General features: G+C 41.2%; 1 protein-coding gene across 1 annotated transcript in view; it reads right to left on the bottom strand.

Moving 5' to 3' along the window:
• Positions 1-9956, bottom strand: part of sav1 (salvador family WW domain containing protein 1) — a 25818-nt gene extending 15862 nt beyond the window's left edge. Inside the window, exons 1-2 of the mRNA XM_060828456.1 lie at positions 9739-9956; positions 1-319 (exon numbers count right to left, since the gene is read on the bottom strand). The exon at positions 1-319 is cut by the window's left edge and continues 128 nt beyond it. Coding sequence (XP_060684439.1) covers positions 1-319; positions 9739-9832 — 413 coding nt within the window. The 5' untranslated portion in view covers positions 9833-9956. The remainder of the gene's footprint in view (positions 320-9738) is intronic.
• Between the last annotated feature and the right edge of the window lie 823 nt (positions 9957-10779).

The raw sequence follows: 10779 nt of genomic DNA, 5'->3' as shown, positions 1-10779 counted from the left end.
TCAGGATAATAGTAACGGGTTGAAGGCTGAACAGCATCACCATTTTCAGAGGAATTAATTTCAGCTAGAAAGGATTGTGATGAGACACCATATTCTCGAGGAACTTCGGACAGATTACGTGTGATGTAGGAAGGTCCTGAAGGCCTGCTACTTTCACGTCTAATGATATCACGTGCTGGCCTTTGGACTGGGCCTCGCACAAAACTTTGGTTTCGGGAAACAAGATCAATTGAGGGATAAACAGAAGTCCCCGGATCCACTAAAACATCAGTCCGCCTTGGAATGGTTGGCCCATGGCGAATAAATGAAGGCATTAAATCTGTAATTAAAGAGACAGACAACCATTACACAATAGCTTATAGATCTTTAGTACATGAAATCAAAATATTTTCTGTGCAATATTCAACGGCCTAGTGGTATCATCGCTAGGCTATTAATCTGGAGACTCTGGGAATGTTCTGGGGCTCAGGATTCAAATCCCACCATGGCAGATAGCAAAACTTGAATTCAATTAAACAAAGAACTAAAATTAGGAGCCTAACGGCCATGAATCCACTGCTGATTAGTGAACCAGATGGATTTTTCCAACAATGTCTTTTAGGGAGGGAAACTGCTACCCTTACCTGGTTTGGACTACATTTGACTCCAGACTCGCAGCAATGTGGCCAACTCTTAACTGCCCTCTGGGATGGGGGAATGGGGGACAAATGCTGGTCTCACCAGCAATGCCCTTACCACATGGGTTACTTTTTATTTATTCATCCAAGTGCTTGCAGAGTTTAAAAGAGATTGTTACTTTTGTGAATATATTGAACTTCATTCAGTTATTTCTAGAAAACCACATATTGAAATACACAGCAAAATTATGTAGGATGTAGTATTTGTCTTGAAATTAATCAACTTCAATGACAAAACTCAATTATCTGGTGACCCATATTTACATCTAGCAAAAAGCACACGCTTAATAACTTCCAGTTTTCTGAATTAAAGTTTTAACTCTAGAAACAATGAATTACCTGACTGAGGTAACTGATAAGCAACCCTAAAGTAAATTAAATTTAAGCAATCTTGGAGTTAATCAGTTAAAAGCAAACTTGGATTTATCTTCTCACATCAGAGTTCATAGTCAAAAAAATATGGTGATGGAAAAGCACAGCAGGTCAGACAGCATCTGAGAAGGAGGAAAGTCAACACTTCGGGCATACGCTTTTCATCAGGACCATGGAGATGGAAGGGGGCTGAGAGATAAATGGGGGTTTGGGGATGAGGTTGGGGGGTGATGGCGATAGGTGGTCATTCTGATAGGAGGGTGGATTGGATAGATGGGAAGGAAGATGGACAGGTAGGACAGGTCAAGAGGGTTATTTGAGGGTTGGACTTGAGATGATATGGGAGGGGGGGCGGAGGATTTGGAAACCTGTGAAGTCAACGGTGACGCCGTGTGGGTGAAGGGTTCCGAGGCTGAGGTTGAGGCATTCTTCCTCCAGTCGGTGGATGGCTTTGATTTAATGGTGGAAGAGGCCCAGGATTTGCATATCCTGGGGGAAGGTGAGGTGGAGTTGAAGCAGTCGGCCACAGGGCAGAGATGGTGTTTGGTGTGTGCGGACCAAGATGTTCCCTGAACAGCTCAAGCTGGCATCCTGTCTCCCCAATGTACGATACCACATTGAGAACAACTGATGCAGTACATGAGGTGTTTGGATGTGCAGGAGGTCGGAGTACATGTTGATAAAAATAGGAACAGTGGATGGTCTATCAAAGCTTGTGACTTAGCCAAGAAGTTCAGAGAAAGGAGAATTACATCTTTTAAAAATTTGTCATACATGCTCATGATTAAAGAGTTGTGCTGAAGGTAGAATTATTTATTTACATTTCTGTTTCATATTATCCCATAACCATTCCATACAGCCATAGAAAGAATGATTTAGACTGGAGCCTTAGTTACAAGGTTCTGCATATGTACATTTACCAACAGAAACATGCACCTCATTTAGGGTTTTAAGGTAATAACAGTTAGAAAATTTACCATAAGTTTTCGCTAGAAGCAACCTACAGTGGTTCTCATTCAGAATTTTTGCAGAAACCAGAATGCTTGCTCAATTAGGTTGGAAAGTATTGCTTAGAAGCTTTGGGAGAAAACTGCTAAAAATGAATCTCTGGTATCTCTCCAAGTCAACGAGTTAAGGGATCTACAACTTTAAAGTTTTCAAAAGAAAACCTGAGAATTGTTCAGCCAAAAACTAATGAAGATCTCTATGCTTCTATTAAAAGGCATAAATGGATAGGAGGAAGTAGAAGAAACAGGGAACTGAGTTAGATAAAAGAATAAAAAAGCAGATTATTTAAATGGTGAGAGGTTGCAGACCTCAGAGTTAACTCTTTGAAATTCCCCTTCTCAAAAGGCCGAGGAAGTAGAATGTTGAAATATTAAGGCAGAGGTAGATAGTTTCTTGATTACCAAGGGGATCAAAAACAATTAGTAGTACGCAAGAACGTGGAGTGGAGGTTAAAATCCAATCAGCCACGTTGTTATTGAATGGTGGAGCCGGTTCAAACTGCCAAATAGTCTACTCTTGTTCTTTGTCCGTATGTACAAGCCTATTTAGCTTTCAATGACAAAAGATCAATATCCCAAGTTAGAGGTTATTACACCTAATTATAAATGTTTGGCAAGTGTACACGTAATAAAAAGAAACCAGAAGAAGAATATTTAACAAAACATTTTTTATTAAGTATCTATAGCAAAAAGAAACTTACATCTTGGTTATGAAGCAATCAATATAAATCACTTGACCGGTAAGCCTACATCTGCAGTAGTTAAGTTACTTGAAGCGATTCTGAGATAAGATGCACATCCATTTGGAAAATCAGAGTTTGATTAGAAATAGTTAGCACAGCTATGTGCATGGAGATCATTCTTGACAAATTAGAGTCTTTTAATGAAGTGACCATGAAAGTTGACAAGGACAGGATGGTAGACGTGGTCTATGTGGATTTCAGTACGGTCGGACTTTGGTGAGGCCACACTTGGATTACTGTGTTCACTTTGATCAACTTGTTATAGGCAGGATGATATTGAACTGGAAAGAGGGCAGAAGAAATTTATAAGGATTTTGTCAGGATTCAACAGTCTGAGTTATAGGGAGAAGTTGGACAAGCTAGGACATTTTTCTTAAGAGCATAGGAGACCGAGGGGGAATTTTATAGAAATGTATAACATCACGAGAGGCATGCATACAGAGAATGCATTGTCTTTTTCCCCACAGTCGGAAATCAAGAACTAGAGGGCATCAGTTTAAGATTAGAGGGGAAAGACTAAAAGGGAAGCTGAGGGGCGTATGGAATGAGCTGCCAGAGAAAGTGGTTGAGATTGGCACATTAACAGCATTTAAAAGGCATTTGGACAAATACATGGATAGGAAAGGTGTAGAACAGAGGTGGGGAACCTTTTCATGTTGGAAGGCCGCATTATGTTAGTTGTAATCTAATAAGGCCACATCCAAGAAACTTCAATTATATATTCTTCAAAATTCACATTATTTTGTAAATATCTAACTACTAACTAAAAAAAGAGAAAAAATGTTAATTCTAAAGTTAACTAACCGTTTCATGACTTTGTTGTGACTGCTTTGTAGGAAAGCATTTGAATATTTGGTTGCAGCATGGAGGTCTGCAGTTTTAGCTGATCCTCTAGATGGGTATCAGTTATTTGTGACCTTAAAGGCATCTTGATTTTAGTTAAGTAGGAGAATGTAGATTTGCAGCAATAAGTGGTTGAAAAGCAAGAAAGCATTTTTCGTGCATGTTGCAAAATTTGGATTCATTCAAAAGGCCACATACAATGGTCTAGAAGGCCGCAGGTTCCCCACCCCTGGTTTAAAATATGGGTCAAGTGCAGGGAAATGGGGTTAGTGTTGATGGACATTTTGGTCAGCGTGGACTAGTGTGGGCCAAAGGGCCTGTCTCTGTAGGACTCAATGACTAATCACACCATGATTGAACTGCAGTCGTGCACGTCCATGCTTGCACGTGTGAGATATTGCACAATATATTCAAGGGCAATTTGTCGTGCAAAAATTTGAGAAACCCCATCCACAATCCTACAGTACTGTTGCAAGCTTCTACAGATTCCATGGTTTACATTTTTTAATTTTCTTTACATTAGACCTACAGTGCCTACTAACTGGTTTCTCTGAATTATTCACATTTTGTTACCATAATGCCTAAGCAGCTTTTAACACCAACGTTTTTTCAGGCTAAACTCTCCTGCTGGAAGCAAAATGATCCAAATGATTCCGGTCGAGGTTCCTTTAGGGTTGGGCGAGAGGGGAAACTCTTTATGGTGAACAATTGAATTGCATTACTGGAGAAGGAATCAACCAAGCAAGCTGCCAAAATGAGTCTTGATACATCTGCAGCTCCAGACAAATTGCCACACTCACAATTAGTGTTAGCTGTGTTAATCGCAACATTGTAGCAATGTTCCACTCCTACCAGGGAGATAGATGGGGGTCAGATAGTTCAGTTGTCCAGATGGCTTGTTTGTGATGCAGAGTGATGTCAACTGCATGAGTTCAATTGCTGCACTGGCTGAGGTTACCATGGACTCTCCTCCTCAAACTCTTCCCTTGCCCTAGGCATGATAATTCTCAGGTTAAACTTCCAATTGTCTCTCTCCAATCAGAGAGCAGCCCTATGGTCTGGTTCAAGAAAAACACTTTACCTTTTACCAGATAGATCCTGCAAAACTGTTAATTGGAGATCTCCAGGAAGACTTGCACAAACACACATACTTAATTCTTCAAGCTACAAGCCCTCTGGCAGTTGTCTACTACTGAAGGATAAAATTGGTACAATTTATACAGAGTATAGTATGCGATCTTAACTTGAGACTTAATCAGTTTATCACAAGAGTTAATATTAAAGTTCAACCTGCACACTTCTTATCTACAATTCTTAGCATATAGCATAGCTCTCTCTCCAAACCTCCTTTTATCCCCGGCTTTAGATGGCTCACCAGAATAATGATTTGAAATTCTGCAAAATTGTAGGGGGAAGGGGTCATGAGTGGAAGTGGTGCTGGAATTTTGCAAGTACTTCTAGATTCTGAAGATAGGAAAGCAAAATGCATCTAATAAGCACAAAGGTACAAACTAGCTCTTCTGAAGGAGCTACAATGGTGATTACTTTCATTATGTCAAACTCTAATACTGAGGCATGTGTATTGGGGTTCGTCATTGTGCATAATTGGAGAGAATACTGATGAACCAAGTTGGATCTTCAGAATGCACAGGTATCTTATGACCCTGGAAATTGTACATCGTTCAATCTATCTGCCTGGCCTTCAGACACAGTGCCTTCAACAACCTCAGCTCCATTCCCTAGAAATTCTCCTTGTAAGCCTGGACTCTTTACTCAAAAGGTTTTCGATCTCCTTCAAAACCATTAAGATTAATCTTCAAAATCTTACAATCTCTCCTAAGTTTCTGATTGTGATGCAGAAGGCATAACTTATAATCCATGCAACACAGCTTTGGATATTTCTCTACATGAACATACTACAAAAAAGCCATTTGGGTTAAGAGGAACGAATTTCAAACATTGGGTTAGCACTTTATGAAGAACAGAACGGCCACAAACTCCCCAAGACAAGTGACTAGTATGACTATTTCTAAACCATCTCATATTCTGCACACAAGTATGCTTTAAATCAAAAACAAACATACTATGATTCACTAGATGTGTGATTGCAATTAAGAAGTTGCTTGACAGATGCAATCAATAGATGCAAATATGTCTGAGATGGAAATTAGAAAAATATTTGCATTTTGCGTATGAATAGATAAAAAGAATTACTTTCAGCAAGGAGAACAGTGCATTTAGCAATCATTACTTTATGAAAACAACTACTCCAGTTCCAAGGAAACCTACTGTGAGCCTACAAAACATGTTAAAACACTGAATCAATAAAAGTTAATCTTTCTGGATGCTTAAGACCTAAAGGTTTAGTACACGTTATTTAGAACGAAGAGCTACTGGCCTGAGTCATTGATCGTATGCAGTTTCATAAAGGGATATCAAAACATATGGATTCAAAAATAAACAGCAACTGTAGCTGTAAATACAACTTCAAATTCAATGTTCTACATTTGCCAGTTCTACACAAAAATATTCTCATGCCAATTAACGTGACAGAACAATTAAGACTGCAAGTATTAACAAATCATTTCACTTAATCTCCAATGTAATATTTGCTACACTGTATTTAAGTTTATCTTGGAAGATGAATAATCAACGAATCATCAACGCCACACTCACAGGAATCCGATTCACACGAGAAGAGGAAAAGGATAGCCAACCCCCATTCCTAGACGTGTTAGTAGAGAGAACACCCAACGGAGAATTCACCACAAGGGTACACAGGAAACCAACACACACAGACCAAGTCTTAAACTATGAAAGTAACCACCCCAACACACAAACGAAGCTGCATCAGGACACTATTCAGAAGGGCCACAACACACTGCAGTACACCAGAACTGCAAAAAGAGGAAGGAGGAACATCTATACAAGGTATTCGCCAAAAACGGATACCCACGCAACTTTATCACCAGATGCCTAAGAGATAGACCGAGGAACAAGGACATGCCACAACCAAAAGGACTAGCCACTCTACCATATGTCAGGCGCGTCTCAGAACTGACAGCCAGACTACTGCGACCCTTAGGACTCATAACAGCACACAAGCCAACATCCACGCTCAGACAACAACTCACTAGAACAAAGGACCCAATACCCAGCATGAGCCAAACTAACGTAGTTTACAAAATACCATGCAAGGACTGCACAAAACACTATGTAGGGCAAACAGGAAGACAGCTAACAATCCGCATCCATGAACATCAGCTAGCCACAAAACGACACGACCAGCTATCTCTAGTAGCCATACACTCAGACAACCAGCAACATGAATTTGACTGGGAAAACACCACTATCATAGGACAAGCCAGACAGAGAACAGCCAGAGAATTCCTAGAAGCATGGCATTCATCCCCAAACTCCATCAACAGACACATTGACCTGGACACCATATACAAACCACTACAGCTGAAACTGACACCCGGAAACGGCAAGAACATCCATCAATAGACACATCGACCTGGACCCCACATACAAATCACTGCAGCTGAAACTGACACCCGGAAGCGGCAAGAACAAACCAATATAAATACCGGAAGAAACATCAAAGCAGCGCTTCACACGAGGCTCCAACAGCACTGATGATGTTCCCTAGCCAGGGAACGAAACGTTTGCAGCAAAAACTTCCAGCTCGGCAAGCAGAACCACAACAACGGACACCCGAGCTACAAATCTTCAATCAGATTTTGAAGATGAATAAACTAGAAATCTGGAAACAATTGATAGTGAGGTCACCACCATGCTGTTTGGTTGGAAGTTGCCAGGGTGGGCAAAGTTGTAATAGAAGATAGAGAATTACTAATAAAGCAAGGAAGATAACTGAATCCACCTTCATGTTACAATTACTATTTTGGGAATGATTAAAAAAAAGTGTATGGAATGAGCTGCCTGAAGAATGATGGAGGCAGGTACAATTACAACATTTAAAAGGCACCGGGATGGGTATTTGAATAGGAAGGGTTTAGAGGGATACAGGCCAAATGCTGGCAAATGGGATTAGATTTATTTAGGATATCTGGCCGAAGTGGACGAGTTAGACCAAAGGTTCTGTTTCTGTGCTGTATATCTCTATGACTCTATGAATGCTGAGGCCCAGGTAATGCAATAGGGCAATGAAACCATTATCAATTATTACAAAAACCCATTTAACTTCATTCATGCCCTTTAGAGAAAGAAATCTGCTATCCTTACCCAGCTTGGCCCACAGCAATGTGGTCGACTTCTAACTGCCTCTGAAATTGCCTCAAGCAGAAAGCTTCCACTCCTGCTCTTAGTTCCTATGTTTCATCATTCACCTATGCTGTTAATCTCCTGCTGCTATTCCAGGCTGGATTCACCATCAGACAAACCTATAGCTCCCCCCTAAAAGATCAAAATGTGTTCATCACTATGATATGAACAGCAACTCTAACTGCAATCCTCTCCCTCATCTTTCCAACTAGCAAACCCACCAGGGTCTAATCTAACATCTTTTCCATTCTGATCCCAAGGCTGACTTTGCAGATGCTCACTAGAATTTCTTTCCATGTCTTCTGAGTTCAACTTGTCCACAAAATCCATCTTCTGATTGCAAAATCCTATACCTGTTAAGTTGTTGACCATTTTCCATTCCTTATCTACATGCTTTATTATATTGTACACAGCTTCAATCCCATTTCTAAAACTGCAGTTATAAAAACCCACCTCAAGAAAGCTACCATTGGACAGTAAAATAAAACAAAGAACCACTGATTCTGGAAATCAAACAAAAAGAAAAATTGCTGGAGAAACTCAGCAGGGGTCTGGAAGTCTCTGTGGAGAGAAAGCAGAGTTAACACATTGACCCTTCTTCAAAACATTGCGTGTTTCTCCAGAAATTTTTGATTTTCTTACCTAGACAGTGTTCATATAAATGATCAGTCCTGCTCCTATTTCTTCTTCAAAGCTCTTGCCAAAATCAGTGGCCAAATTCTTTACAACAATATTTTTGAATCACCTGCTACAGCACTAAAAACAATGCAAAGTACATCTGTGACTGTGTTGCACAATCACCCCTCAACCTCCTTAGATCCTCTACAGCATCAAGCATTGTTGACCACACCATCTTACCTCTCCTTCTCCACCCAGATGATTAGGATTGCTTTTGTGCTCTCGTTGTAACCACTTGCAACAGCTTACCCCCACCTCACTTCCTCCAAAATCCCTAAAATCTATCCATAGCCCCATCATATTTTCATACACCCCAGCAATCTCATATCTTCACACACATTTTCTATTATCAACCTATTCAGAAATATTACAACACATATTTGGGACAGGTGGAACTTGAACACAGGTTCACCTGGCTAACAGGTAGGGACACTCCCACTGTGCCACAAGAGCTCTCATGCTTCAACCTCACCAGCTTGCAATCTCTCCACTGCCAGATGTCTAACATCCTATTGCAAGTCCAAACCCATCCTGACCACTGTTCCATGGTGAACCAAATTGTTTGCAAATTTGACATCTTTTGAATCCTTTACGGACTCTATGCGCTCCCCATCACAAAGGCCAATTACTTCATCCTTCGCAACATCACCCACCTATATCCCTCTCTCAAACTTACCACGGCCGAAACCCCTTTCCATGTTTTTGTGTTTATCGACTCGACTGAGGAGAGGTAATCAAAAAAAAACTTTAGTCTGGAGACTAGCGGCCAAAAGCTACCTTCTGCTGAAAATAAAATGCCCCGATTCTGCAACTAAGACAACTGATAGTTAAATTTTAAAAAGGGTTCGTAACAACTGTTGCACTGAGCCTCAACCACAAGATTAAATACCAACACAAGCTCCACCCGCCAACCCACACTTAACATCCCTCTCCTCACTCATCGCTATCCTCAGCTAGCAAATGGCAAGTCTCATTAATAATCATCGCCACAACACTAATGGACCAACGCTTTGGTTAAAAGACGCAAGATGCATCAAAACATGAAGAGTCAGGAGCCCCCGCCAAGGGGGCGGCTGCTCAGGGAACTTTAAAACGGGCCCCGGCCCAATCCCCCCCAGACCCCGCACTTACTCCTCAACAGTGGAGACGTCTCCTTCTTCACGTACTTCCCCTGCACCTCAGGCGGTTTGGACGCTTCGTTTTTACTTTTCTTCCTCGATAACATCTCTTTAAAGAAGCGCTCCGCCCCTCTAACATGGCGGTGCCCGCATCCTAAGTGCAGCTCATCAGATCAGAGCCAGACGCGGACTCCCTACCGGCCGGCCCGCCCGCGGAATGCTGGGAATACACCCACGGCATGCTGGGAACTGGGTTGGGGCAATGCGAGGCATGCGCACTGCTCGCCAATATTTCCAAGAATGGTTGGTCCCAGAATTGACTGACCAGACACTTTCCCACCTGTACTCTCCATCTTGCCCAGATCTAACATTGCTACAACTGGTTGGTTCATTGAGGACTTCTGCAGTGAAGTGAATAAGACTGACACACTTGTTGCTTGTTAAGTGTGAGGTGGTGGAATTTTTCTCTGAACACTGCTGCCTCACAGCGCCAGGGACCCAGGTTCGATTTCAGCCTTGGGTGACTGTGTGGAGTTCCTCTGGGTGCTCCGGTTTCCTCCCACACTTTAAAGATGTGCAGGTCAGGTGAATTGGCCGTTCTAAATTGCCCAGTTTTAGGTGTATTAGCCAGAGGGAAATGGGTCGGTGTGGACTTGTTGGGCTGAAGAGCCTGTTTCCACACTGTAAGGAATTTAATCTAATCAAAACACACTAGTCTGATTATGATGTCTTCTTAGGAGATCTCGCCTTTTCAGAAGATTTATCCACTTATGTATCACCTCTATTCATTCAAATCTTATGATGCAGTCTAAGAGAGTTGTCATAAATTTAATGCGTATTTGTGGAGCAAGTAGTTTTTGCAGCATCGTTGAAGTCAAGATTAAGTCCTTCAGCACCTCTCCCTGTACAATGTGGAACTCTGGAAGTTCAAGTTCTTCTTCTATTATAATAAATAGAAATCAGTAACTGGATAGAAAAGAATCAACAACTAGTCTGTGAATAGTTGAGAATTGTTTCTAAAAGATATTCTAAGTGTTGGGAATGGTTTCGTCCT

This window comes from Hemiscyllium ocellatum, chromosome 8, assembly GCF_020745735.1.
Source record: "Hemiscyllium ocellatum isolate sHemOce1 chromosome 8, sHemOce1.pat.X.cur, whole genome shotgun sequence".
NCBI lineage: Eukaryota > Metazoa > Chordata > Chondrichthyes > Orectolobiformes > Hemiscylliidae > Hemiscyllium > Hemiscyllium ocellatum.
The sequence above is the reverse complement of the archived record's forward strand: the minus strand, read 5'-3'. Positions and strand labels throughout refer to the sequence as shown.